The sequence below is a fragment of the Hyperolius riggenbachi genome, chromosome 6, assembly GCF_040937935.1.
Source record: "Hyperolius riggenbachi isolate aHypRig1 chromosome 6, aHypRig1.pri, whole genome shotgun sequence".
NCBI lineage: Eukaryota > Metazoa > Chordata > Amphibia > Anura > Hyperoliidae > Hyperolius > Hyperolius riggenbachi.
In genome coordinates, this window is record NC_090651.1 from 223,373,881 (window position 1) to 223,387,536 (window position 13,656).

At 42.8% G+C, this 13,656-nt stretch overlaps 1 protein-coding gene across 5 annotated transcripts in view; it reads right to left on the reverse strand.

Annotated features, from left to right (window-relative positions):
• VPS13D (vacuolar protein sorting 13 homolog D) overlaps positions 1-13,656 on the reverse strand; it is a 410,462-nt gene that overhangs the window by 214,982 nt on the left and 181,824 nt on the right. For 4 of the 5 annotated variants that reach the window (XM_068240470.1, XM_068240469.1, XM_068240467.1 and 1 more), the window contains exons 40-42: positions 12,341-12,415; positions 6,206-6,311; positions 2,335-2,487 (exon numbers count right to left, since the gene is read on the reverse strand). In XM_068240470.1, coding sequence (XP_068096571.1) covers positions 2,335-2,487; positions 6,206-6,311; positions 12,341-12,415 — 334 coding nt within the window. The remainder of the gene's footprint in view (positions 1-2,334; positions 2,488-6,205; positions 6,312-12,340; positions 12,416-13,656) is intronic. The other variant, XM_068240471.1, reaches the window with a different exon arrangement.

Here is a 13,656-nt window from a genome sequence, read left to right on the forward strand (position 1 = left end):
GTGTTTAACATGTATTAGTAGCATTGATCGCCCCATGTTGCACATGTTTACATGTTCATATATTCTAATGAGTGGGTGTGTGCCCAGTCTCAGTGGGTTGACCTGCTTTAGTCTTTCTATGTATTTAATGTGGTGTGCACGTCATAGTAAAATGTTTGTCTGCACTTATCTGAGGAAGGGGACCCTCAGTGGCTCCGAAACAATTGTCATACTCTGTGTTGACACATTATGGTGAAATAAAACTACCTTTTGGCTCTTTGGAGAAGCTGGTGTGCGAACCTATCCTTGGACTGTTCTCTCCAAGTTTCAGACACAACAAAGAAAGAGGGGTGCCTGTGTGAGCCTGATGTTCTGTATTATTCTCAGGTAGAGTGTAAACACTATACAAGCTACTGCTGCAAAGAAACCACTATGTGATTTCAGTAATGATGTGTCTTCTTACAGTCAAAGAATTTCGGCCACTCTCTTGGGAACACCGTCTAAGCTGGCAGAGGGTGTCTGGACCCTTAAAAAGGGGTCGTACTGAACAATACCAGAGGTAATACAAGAGTTCAAACAGTACGATAAAAGCACTACAAGAATAAAACCATGTTAGGAGAGTGTTCTCCTCAGCTTTGACTGATAATCCACTGCAACTATGAGTAGGTTTGCATTTTGCCTGGTGTTGTTTGCTTCCCCAGGTAGAAAAAAAAGTCTTTAATTGGGGTGAGTGTCTCTGGGACAGGCTTTCTAGGATGCAGGCATAGAATATTAAGTGACAGTAACTGCAGTCACCTAAGTAATTTAGAATATTTTCAATAAGGACAAGCTATCTTTAAAGCACAGCTAGGCCTTAAAGAGACTCCGTAACAAAAATTGCATCCTGTTTTTTATCATCCTACAAGTTCCAAAAGCTATTCTAATGTGTTCTGGCTTACTGCAGCACTTTCTGCTATCACAGTCTCTGTAATAAATCAATGTATCTTTCCCTTGTCAGACTTGTCAGCCTGTGTCTGGAAGGCTGCCAAGTTCTTCAGTGTTGTGGTTCTGCTATGAATTCCCCCTTCCAGGCCCCTCTATGCACACTGCCTGTGTATTATTTAGATTAGAGCAGCTTCTATCTTCTCTCTTATCTTTTACAAGCTGGATAAATCGTCCTCTGAGCTGGCTGGGCTTTCACATACTGAAGAATTACAGACAAGGGCAAAGCTGTTTGCAGGAGAAAAAAGAGCAGCCTGAAACTTCAGTGCATGAGAACTGCAGGGAGAAAGAAACACACAAATGATCTCTTGAGATTCAAAAGGAAGGCTGTATACAGCCTGCTTGTGTATGAATGTATTTTCTATGTGTGGACATACTGTACATCAACCTACTTCCTGTTTTGGTGGCCATTTTGTTTGTTTATAAACAAACTTTTTAAAACTGTTTTTAACCACTTTTAATGCGGCGGGGAGCGGCGAAATTGTGTCAGAGGGTAATAGGAGATGTCCCCTAACGCACTGGTATGTTTACTTTTGTGCGATTTTAACAATACAGATTCTCTTTAAATAAAATGTAACAACAATAAATATTACATGTACACACACTATGTACACAGATGCAAAGGGGTCAATAGAATACATTTTTTATGAGCCACACGTGCTTGTCACTGCACTACAGCTTGCGATGTCACTTCTCGGCATTTATCTAATAGCAGGTCAATCAGGTTTAACCATGTGCTAACCAAAATAGAAAAAACAATACAGCAGAAACCATGTGTCTACATGAGGCAGTACGATCAGTAGTCACATGAAGCAGGTGCCTAGCCACTGTAGGATCTCAGTTTGGTTACAGGAAACTAGAAGCAGGAAAAGTCTTAAAGTTTACCCAAGGCAAACCTAACTTTAAAAAAACAGATTCTTACCTAAGAAGAGGGCAGCCTCTGGGATCCTGCACAGGCTACCTGTGTTCTCCCGACCCCCACTGTTGCCACACTCAGACCCCCAAAAGAAATCCAACAAGAGCTTGACGGATTTCTGATTGTGACCACTCTCCTTTCTATACACATCTACTACCATACGGCAATTGCGGGAGTGGCCGAGCAATGCACAATTGGCTCCATGCTGTCTCGTGCATGAAGAAGAGCATGGTCATGATCTTCAGGAGGGTCCTGGGCAGTGGAGAACTTGGGAAGCCTCTGGAGGATCCAGCTTAATGGATTTTTAATTTTCCAAAGTTCTATGCCAAAAATATTTATAAATGACACTAATCAACATGACAGCTTTGAGAATTTGCCTTGTTCAATGTTCTGTTTAGTTGGGACTTTAAATAGCTTCTGCATCTGCTTTTGTGCTGGAGAGGCCCAGTCTGTGTTACCTGTGTCTGAGCTTCTCCCTGGTCTCAAACTCAAAAGGGATCTCTTCTCCTGGTAGAACTTCTCTCCACTGACTGACATTGTGTGCATCATCGAAGAAGTTTCTATCCCCGACAGGCACAACCTCTGGGCTCCCACTGTGCGATAACGCAGCGCTGCAAAACATTACAGCCGCATTAATCATACTGCAACAGAAACTAGCAACATTAGGACTCTACGTATAGGCAACAGATTTCTGGAAGAAAATGGAAGGAAACGTTCACATTAATTTTATTTTATAAGTATTTATATATTGGCAACATATTACGCAGCGATGTACAGAGTATATTGCCTAGTCACTAACTGCCCCTCAGAGGGGCTCACAATGTGCTCCCTACCATATTTATTTATCTATTGTATTTATAAAGCGGCAACATATTACGCAGTCATATGTCTATGTATGTATCCTGTAGTGTATGTATCTTAAGGGGCCCATACACTCAGCCGATTAACGGCCAATCGATCGAAATCGATCGATTGCAAATCGATTGACCAATCGATGGATTTGCGGCCGATTTCGATCGATCTGACATGTTGGAAAATTAAGGAAGATCTGTTGAGATTGCTTATCATTTTGCATTGGACCGAATGGAAATCTGATGGCAAAAAAATGCCATCAGATCGATTTTCAATAGATTTCATACTGAAATCTATTGGAAATCTGTTCCTAGTAAAAAATGTTCCTAAACACATCCTAAACGCTGCGGAATATGTAAGCGCTGCGGAATATGTTGGCGCTATATAAATAAAAAATAATAATAAAAAAATAATAATGATCTATCTGCTGCTAATCTAACGAGTGTATGGCCACCTTTAGTGTAGGGCCAATTTTAGGGGGAAGCCAATTAACTTATCTGTATGTTTTTGGGCTGTGGGAGGAAACTGTAGTGCCTGGAGGAAACCCACACAGACACAGGGAGAACGTACAAACTCCTTGCAGATGTTGATCTGGCTGGGAATCGCAGCGGCGACCCAGCACTGCAAAGAGAGCGCTAACCACTACGCCACTGTGCTGCCCCGATGGGTCCTGGACAAATTGATCAAAACCAGAGGTCAGCGGCAAGTACAGAACTGCAAGGGAAAAGGAAGATGGCTGCCTGGAATGAGAATACAGTGAAGCTTGGACCTCTAACGGCAAGTATAGAGCTGGGAAGACAGGAGATGGCTACCAGGAATGAGGAGAGGTAACTATAGATAAATACACGCTTCTAATGTGCAGTCTGCATCACATACGGGGAGAATAAAGAGCATACTCAGGGTTCAAGTCATCGAGAGGGCCAGCCGGCCATAGAATGATCTCAACTGTATGCCTTGCTGGGAGTCCCCTATGGGTGTTCCAGTGTTCAAACTTTCCTGCACGCTGCGGGGCGCAAAGTGGTCGCGAGCATGGCCGGCCTTTGACCTTAGCGACCAGAGCGGTCGCTCAGGGCGCCGTCTTCCAGGGGGGCGCACATGCATTCATGTACTCTGGACTGGCCGCATTTCTACCTGGCTGCGGGCTCTGAGTCAGTCTGTGGCTGCTGCGAGTAGCTCCGACTGCGCCCTCCCTGTCCCGCTAAGGGGGATGGGGTGAAGACTCCAGGAACCTGCTGCTGCCTCTTATGGAGCATGTGTGAGCAGTGCGTGCCAGTAGCGCCGCCCCTAGCTCACAGGCGATGTCTGATTGGATGGCTCAGCCTGCTTCAGTGGGATATACAGGCTGCTTCGGAGCTTCGCTGCCTCAGATACTTGTTACTCCTAAGTCCTGGCCATCTTCTGTCCCCAGCTACACAGTGGACAAGACAAGCAGAAAAGTAACTGCCTCCTGGGTGGGGAAGGGGGAGGGGGCAGTCAGAGGTGCCTATATATACACTAAAGGGGGATATGCCTATATACACTATCTGCCTAGCCTATATACAGTAAAGGGAGGATCTGCCTATATATACTAAAAGGGGGATCTGCTTATATGCACAAAAGGGGGGGATATGCCTATATACACTAAAGGGGGGATCTGCCTATATACACTTAAGGAAGGAGGGAATCTGCCTACATACACTAAAGGAAGGAGGGAATCTGCCTACATACACTAAAGGAGGGGATCTTGATAGCACTTTTTCACCAACTTTGAGGAACTTTTTTATTTGTAAAATGCTGAAAAGTTATTTTAAAGTGAAGATGAAAATTATCTCCTAGGAGAAAACGGGAATTGCATATGTGCATGTGTGTGCGTGCATGTTTGTGTGTGCGCAAAAAAAGGATGAGGGGGGTTACCAAAATCTGGTTTCGCTCAGGGCGCTGTGAAACCTAAGGCCGGCCCTGGTCGCGAGTCAGTAACGGTTGTTCCTAAGTACTCAGCAATCCGCAGTTTCTCCTTCCTCAGGCAACCAGTGTACTCATTGTTTTTATCACATTTAAAATGGACCTGAGCTCTTGCACTGGACAGAAGGAAAACATAGAGGAATGCACCCTGTATGTATTTAGAGAGTTTAACCTGTCTAATTCCCCCTCATTTGTGTCTAATCACAAGCTGTAATTTTATCTATCCCCTGTGTCACCTGACTGCCATGGCAGATAAGCTCAGAAGAAAGCACAGGATGTTAACAATATGTCTGCTTCTATGAAAGCAGGAAGTAGAAACACTAGAGATTTAATTTAGAATTTGTATCAGCTATAACAAAGAAATGTTTTTCCTTAAAGGTTATGCTGTTGCGTATCTTTTAGAGGAGAGGAAGTTCTGAGTTCAGGTCCGCTTTAAGTACAAAGGAAGTTTATTTAGTTGTTAGATCATATGTTGAAAACTGGCCAATCCTGGTTAGTGGTACCAATAATCCTTTGCTGTCAATCCATTTATTATCCGCAAAATGCATCTTTTCACCATGGCCTACAACCCGCCTCCCCCCCCCCCCCCCCCCGACTGGTGCTCTAAACCCACAGCTGAACACTGAACTCTGGTCCCCTACCGTTCATGTACTTACCACTCCCTCTAGATTGTAAGCCTTCGGCAGGCTCCTCTTCCTTGTGTCTCCTCTACCTGATCACGCATCTACATCAACGTACACCCATCCTATGGATCTGAGTGAACTCAACTTGCCTAATCTTCATGCACCCATCCAGTGACTAAGCATTTCCTGTACTCTGTGCTGCGTGATCTGGTTTGCCTGTATTCCTGTATTGTCTTATTGCTGTATATCACCCATAAATATTGTCTGTAACCTTAACTAATGTCCAGCGCTGCGTAGTATGTTGGCGCTTTATAAATAAAATAAATGAATAGCAATTGTTAATTAAAAGATATTGGCGTAACATAAAATGAAAAAGGAAGTTTGTCATTTTAATTAAAAAGTCCCTTTGACTCTAAAATTCTTAATTTTCTTCATTTATAAGAATTTTAGACTCAAAGTGACTTTTTAATGAAAACCTGACAAACCTCCAAAAGCCACATGTGATCTGGAAAGGAAGCGAAAGGAACCCAGCTGACCAGCCTGCCTGAAAAAGGATGTGGCCTGTGAGCCCTGTCCTCAGATAATGGGACGAAAGCTTGAACGATGGAACACCCGTATGGGTATCTCAGCACATCATACAGATGAGATCATTTTACGGCTGGCTGGCCCTCTCACACTACTTGAACCCTGTGTGCACTCCTTATTCTCTTTGTCTGCAGTTAGTTGAGGAGTCATGTCAAAGGACGGCTTATTCATGAGTATACAGTATACAGTACTTGCTTCAGGTTAATGTTTTAGAAAGCATTATAGGCAAAGGTTCATCATTACAGTCAGGAAAATAGAAAATACATGTTGCATGAAAAAGTAAAGTGATAACAGTTAAAATCATGCTCGTTTACTGGTGGCCCCTTACCGTGTAGGCGTAGTAGTTAGGGTGGCAAACCAGAGTGTGCACCCTGTGTGATTCCTGAGAGCAAACGGTACAAAAGGCTGTCTCCGTTTTGGGGTCTTCATTTCAACTGTAACATGGAGATAGGTCAATGTAGGTTGTATTATGAGAAACGGCAGAAGCAGCTCTAAATTCAAACAGATAGCAACAGATACCAGAATGATAAAAATAAAAAGGATACAATTATATGAGAAAAGAACAAGTAGTTTATCTCAGCATGCCTAATTCATACAAAGCTGATCTGCAATTTAATTTGTTAGGTATATTGCCTTTGTAAGCAGACTTGAATTGATCATCAAGAGTGCTTATTAATAGGTAGAGAGGCACTCTGCTACTTTAATCCATGTATCCTGTACAGACGTGGGGTGTTCTCTGAATCCAGTTCTAACCTCTGCTGCAGGACAAAAATCTTAGGTAGGCTTATTTCGGAGTCCAAATGTGCACTTAAAAGACAAAAGGAACACATTTGGATAAACCGCCTTCTAAATAAAGCAAAACCACCTGCAGATTGTGAAACAAGATTTGAAATCTTGAAAGTTAAAATTAATTTCAATACATATTGTCTTGCTATATAATGTAGAATAATGTACAATTGCAACAAGATGTAATAAAATAGATATTGAAAATAAACAGACAAAGATGCAGTAAAGAGATTATGATTATATCAGTTGTGCCTAAATTCCACTGACATGAAAGCTGCAAGTAGACACTAAAGGGGCCCATACTCTGGTCGATTTCAGCCATCGATCGATTCTATAGACCAATCAGAAATCGATTCTATCAAATTCCCCTTTCAATCGATTTGTGGCCGATTTTGATCGATTTGATCTGACAGGATGGAAAATCTAGGTCGATCTGCTGCTGGCAGCAGATCGATGGCCCACAGAGTTGCATTGGATCTTATTGTCCAATAATGCATTTAGATCGATTTCCAGTGGCGTATCTTAAAGGGTGCAGGCATGGCTAGTGCTATGGGCGCCATAGCACCCATGGGCGCCATGCCTGCCCTGTTCTGTGCTGCCCGCTGTCCCCGCTGCCTCCCCATTGCAACCTCAGATCAGTGCTGCCCACTGTTTCCGGCCCGCTGCCTTCCTGTCAGAAATCATTGGCCAGTGCAGTATGTGCGAGGACAAACCACTTTTACCAGAGGAGAGGGGGTTTGCAACAAGCTGCTAGTTGTAAAACTAAATAGACTTAGATCTACATTTCCCATTCCCTCCTGGTCGGCATTTACAGCTCCAGCTCTGCGGACTAATAAGCTGATAAAAGAGAACTGCAGAGTCCTGGAATGTAAGCACGTCCAGCTCCCCCGGGAAAGTGAAGACGGTAGGAAGAGAAGAGGAGAGATACACAGACACACGTGCAGGGGAGACAGCGTGTCAATATATATGAACCTGTGTATGAATGGCTGCTTGCATGTATGCAGTATGTGTGGCGTATCTGTGCACAGTATAAATGTGTGTGTGTGTGTGTGTGTGTGTGTGTGTGTGTGTGTGTGTGTGTGTGTGTGTGTGTGTGTGTGTGTGTGTGTGTGTGTGTGTGTGTGTGTGTGTGTGTGTGTGTGTGTGTGTGTGCGTGTGTGCGCGTGCGTGCCTTTGTGATGTGCACGTACAATATATATATATATATATACGTACAGTACAGACCAAAAGTTTGGACACAGCTTCTCATTCAATGAGCTCTCTTTATGTTCAGGACTATGACAATTCACACTGAAGGCATCCAAACTATGAACACATGTGGAAGTATAGTACATAACCAAAAAGTGTGAAAAAAAATGAAACTTTTGCTTTGATTACTGCTTTGCACACTCTTGGCATTCTCTTGATGAGCTTCAAGAGGTAGTCGCCTGAAATGGTTTTCACTTCACAGGTGTGCCCTGTCAGGTTTAATAAGTGGGATTTCTTGCCTTATAAATGGGGTTGGGACCATCAGTTGTGTTGTGGAGAAGTCAGGTGGATACACAGCTGATAGTCTTACTGAATAGACTGTTAGAATTTGTATTATGTATTATGGCAAGAAAAAAAGCAGCTAAGTAAAGAAGTGGCCATCATTACTTTAAGAAATGAAGGTCAGTCAGTCCGAAAAATTGGGAAAACTTTGAAACTGTCCCCAAGTGCAGTCTCAAAAATCATCAAACGCTACAAAGAAACTGGCTCACATGCGGACCTGCCCCAGGAAAGGAAGACCAAGAGTCACCTCTGCTACGGAGGATAAGTTCATCCGAGTAACCAGCCTCAGGAATCGCAGGTTAATAGCAGCTCAGATTAGAGACCAGGTCAATGCCACACAGAATTCTAGCAGCAGACACATCTCTAGAACAACTGTTAAGAGGAAACTGTGTGAATCAGGTTTTCATGGTAGAATATCTGCTAGGAAACCACTGCTAAGGACAGGCAACAAGGAGAAGAGACTTGTTTGGGCTAAAGAACACAAGAAATGGACATTAGACCAGTGGAAATCTATGCTTTGGTCTGATGATTTTTGGTTCCAACCACCGTGTCTTTGTGCGACTCAGAAAAGGTGAACGGATGGTCTCTACGTGTCTGGTTCCCACCATGAAGCATGCAGGAGGAGGTGTGATGGTGTGGGGGGTGCTTTGCTGGTGACACTGTTGGGGATTTATTCAAAATTGAAGGCATACTGAACCAGCCTGGCTACCACAGCATCTTGGAGCGGCATGCTATTCCATCCGGTTTACGTTTAGTTGGACCATCATTTATTTTTCAACAGGACAATGACCCCAAACACACCTCCAGGCTGTGTAAGGGCTATATGACCAGGAAGGAGAGTGATGGGGTGCTGCGCCAGATGATCTGGCCTCCACAGTCATCAGACCTGAACCCAATCGAGATGGTTTGGGGTGAGCTGGACCGCAGAGTGAAGGCAAAAGGGCCAACACGTGCTAAGCATCTCTGGGAACTCCTTCAAGACTGTTGGAAGACCATTTCAGGTGACTACCTCTTGAAGCAAAGCAGTAATCAAAGCAAAGTGTGGCTACTTTGAAGAACCTAGAATATGACATATTTTCAGTTGTTTCCCACTTTTATGGTTATGTACTATACTTCCACATAGTTTGGATGCCTTCAGTGTGCATCTACAATGTTCATAGTCATAAAAATAAAGAAAACTCTTTGAATGAAAAGGTGTGTCCAAACTTGTGGTCTGTACCGTGCGTGCGTGCGTGCGTGCGTGCGTGTGTGTGTGTGTGTGTGTGTGTGTATTGTACTTTTGAACTTATATAGAGAATGTTTCACTCTCCCTCCTCCCTTGTGTCCAGTGTAGCACCCCTCTTTCACCCCCATATAGAGCATGGCCAATAACCCTCCCTCCCCCTTCAATATTAAAGTGTGGTTGATATAATCACAGAAGTGGGGCCCCCTGTTTCCACTCCTCCCTCCCCATCACATAGTTGCACATGGTTTTGTTTAGTCTAGTGTGGGTGGAGGTATGTGGGGAAGAGAGGGGTGACACGAAGAAACAGTTGATCCTGACACCTGAAGCGTAGCGCATGAGTTGGGCACTGCTATAGTCCATGGCATGTGCACAGGGTAATTCAGGTACTGCCCCTCGGGCGGACCCCAAATTACTTTTCCCTGGAGGGGGAATCATACTTAGCAGCAGCAGGCTAAACCATCATTCGGCTCACCCTGCACCCAAATCACCGCCATAGATGTGAACTAGCCGCAATGTGTGCTGATCTTTGTTACCTCAATTATATACAGTATAAAGGTGCCCATACACTCGTCAGATTGGCAGCAGATAGATAAGAAATGCATCTGATGATCTATCTGATGCGTTTTTAGAACATTTTTTACCAGGATAGAATTCCAATAGATTTCAGTTTGAAATCTATTGAAATTCGATCTGATGGCATTTTTTTGCCATCAGATTTCCATTAAGGCCAATGCAAACTGATAAGCAATCTCATCAGATCGACCTAAATTTTCCACCCTGCAAGTTCGATGGAAATCCATCGAAATCGATCGAAATCGGCCGTCGATCGGTCGATTGGCCAACCGATTTGCAATCGATTGATCGATCGATCGGCCAGAAAATCGTCTGAGTGTATGGGCTGCTTAAGCTGTTACTCTGTGCCTGTACTGATGGTAATCTAGCTGCATTGTGTGCTGATCGCTGATACCTCTAATGTGTACAGTATAAGCTGTTACTCTGTGTCTGTACTAATAGTAAACTAGCTGCAGTGTGTGCTGATCTCTGCTACCTCCATTATGTACAGTCTACGGTGTTTCTCTGTGTCTGTACTGATGGTAAACTAGCTGCAGTGTGTGCTGATCTCTGCTACCTCCAGTATGTACAGTATAAGGTGTTACTCTGTGGCTGTACTGATAGTAAACTAGCTGCAGTGTGTAGTGATCTCTGCTACTCCAGTATATACAGTATAAGGTGTTACTCTGGGCCTGTACTGATAGTAAACTAGCTGCAGTGCGTGCAGATCTCTGCTACCTCCAGAATGTACAGAATAAGCTGGTACTCTGGGTCTGTACTGATAGTAATCTAGCTGCAGCATGTGCTGATTTCTGCTACCTCCACTATGTACAGTGTAAGCTGTTACTCCTGTTACTCTGTGCCTGTACTAATAGTAATCTAGCTACAATGTGTGCTGATCTCTAATACCTCTAATGTGTACAGTATCAGTTGTGACTATGTGACTGTACTGATAGTAAACTAGCTGCAGTGTGTGCTGATCTTTGCTACCGCCAGAATTTACAGTATAAGCTGGTACTCTGGGCCTGTACTAATAGTAAACTAGCTGCTGCGTGTGATGATTCCTGCCACCCCCAGTATGTAGTGTGAGACGAGACACAGAACATTTTTATCATGCTTTTTCCTGGCAGACTCAAGGCACCAGAATTTCAGCCACTAGGAAGCGCACTATAGGCACTAACAGTGTTAGGGAGTCAAGCCCAAGGTGTCCTACTAAGTAGACCAAGCTTACTGAACTTGAAGAGCCAAGATTCTAACACAGGTCTCCTGCGTCAGAGGCAGAGCCCTTGACCAGTACACTATCCAGCCACTACAAGCTGCTACCCTGTGCCTGTACTGATAGTAAACTAGCTGAAGTGTGTGTGCTGGGGGAAGGGGGCGCAATTTCAGTATTTGCATAGGCGCTATATTGCCCAGATGCACCTCTGTCGATTTCCAATATATTGCATTCTGAAATCTATTGGAAATCTGTTCCTAGTGCGTAGCACACATCAGACAGATTCCTGTCACTGGAATTGACAGGCATCTGCCAGAAATCTATCTGATGGACGAATCTGTTGCAAATCTATAAGTGTACGGCCACCTTTAAATTAGCCACTGTTCATTGTAAGGGGAAGAATAAAACGTCCACAGCTCCCAGGTCATGTGACTACGCCTCACAGATGCATGCTGGGGTAATGCACCTCACAGGTGCATGTTAAGCATGACTTATATTACCATATTCACGACATCCAAGTAAGGTATATGGCAAACTGCAAGCAAATTTCCAATCATGCTTGGCTATCCCAATGTGGACGCTAATACGGATGCTTTTAGTGTTTACAGTAGGGACCAATAGTAACAAAGAAGCCTTGTCAAGACTTCACAATTTCCTGAATATCAGCAGGTATGTGTAAAAGGTATCAGCTTTGTTTATACTTAGAGACAGACAGGTACTCTTGAAGAACTCATGCAGTCAATGTTGCCTATTGTGTTGGAATTTGCACAATGCACAAAATGGCTATTCTTTCAGCTAGTTATACATCAGATTCAGCAGGCTGGCACATTCTTTTCCCAACTCTGTGAAATGGTATTTTAATGAAAAGTCCTCAACTCAAACTATTACAACTCAATATTCAACATTTCTTCTGTATTAAACACTGGAGCTGAATTATCAGGGCAGAAGCAAATACATTTAAAGCCTAAGTGGAGTATCGGTCCAGAGTAACCAATCAGGAACTTGGTTTAATTTATTAGCTGTGTTCTCCATTTTTGCCAAAGATATTTCTAATTGTCTTGATAATTCAGCCCTATGGTGTGCTGTACATTCATTATAAGGCAATGCAGAGAAACCAGTATTCATATAAATTGCCTGGGGTGTTAGTACTGTACCTCTAGCATAGACCTGGTGTTCTAGGTTAGTCAGACTGGCTGTGCTTCTAGTTCTAAGGTAGGAGAGAGGAAGGCCTGGCAGACAGGAAAGGAGAAGTTAGCAAGCAAAAGGTTGAGGCGGGAGAACCACCAGAGAAGCCTGTAAGCAGTAAGAGCCATACACCAGGATAAGTAAAGGCAGACACACTATAAAAGACATTTTATATATATATATATATATATATATATATATATATATATATATATATATATATATATATATATATATATATATATATATTAGTTTGGATAAAAACATGGAATCAAACAAAACACTGTTATGGTTAACATGAATAGCCAAACTGAATTAAAGGTCATTCTGCTTAGATCTGTTCTAATGAGTAATAAGTCAAGGTAGTAAGGTGATTATTATTATTATTATTTAGTATTTATATAGCGCCGACATATTACGCAGCGCTGTACAATGTATATATATCTTGTCACTAACTGTCCCTCAAAGGAGCTCACAATCTAATCCCTACCATTGCCATTTTGTCTATATCATGTAGTGTAAGTACTGTAGTCTAGGGCCAATTTTAGGGGGAGCCAATTAACTTATCCGTATGTTTTTGGAATGTGGGAGGAAACCAGAGTGCCCGGAGGAAACCCACGCAGACACGGAGAGAACATACAAACTCTTTGCAGATAGTGCCCTGGCTGGGATTCGAACCTGGGACCCAGCGCTGCAAGGCGAGAGAGCTAACCACTACGCCACCGTGCTGCCCTATATGTGATCAATATTGTTTACCGATAGGGATGATCACTGACATGCAAATATTTCCAAGTTCATGCAGAATTATGAAAATTTTCATGCAACTATATGCAGCTTGAAAATGGACCAATCAATTTAAACCTGGATGGGACTTGATTGGTCCATTTTCAAGCTGCATATATTTGCATAAAATTTTACATTATCCTGCATAAACTTGGAAATATTTTCATCACATTGATCATTTCTATTTACCGCATCGAATGGTTTATTACTACCATTTGTCAAAGAACTACTCCCCCCATTAATTCCCTACATTCTGTACTGTAAATAATTCTGTACTGTAAATAATTAATTTTTATTAACAAAAATAAAGCAACATTTATAATACCAATATAGACTCCAGAAATACAAAGATTTTGGTGATGTATACACTACAACTATTCTCAGCGAGGCCCTTAGAATATGCGATACGATACTCCAAGACTATGTCTGTTGAGGTACAACTCCTTGACTCTGAAACTGAGTGAAGTGAACTAATTGGGATAACTAAAGAGAGAAAGAAAGA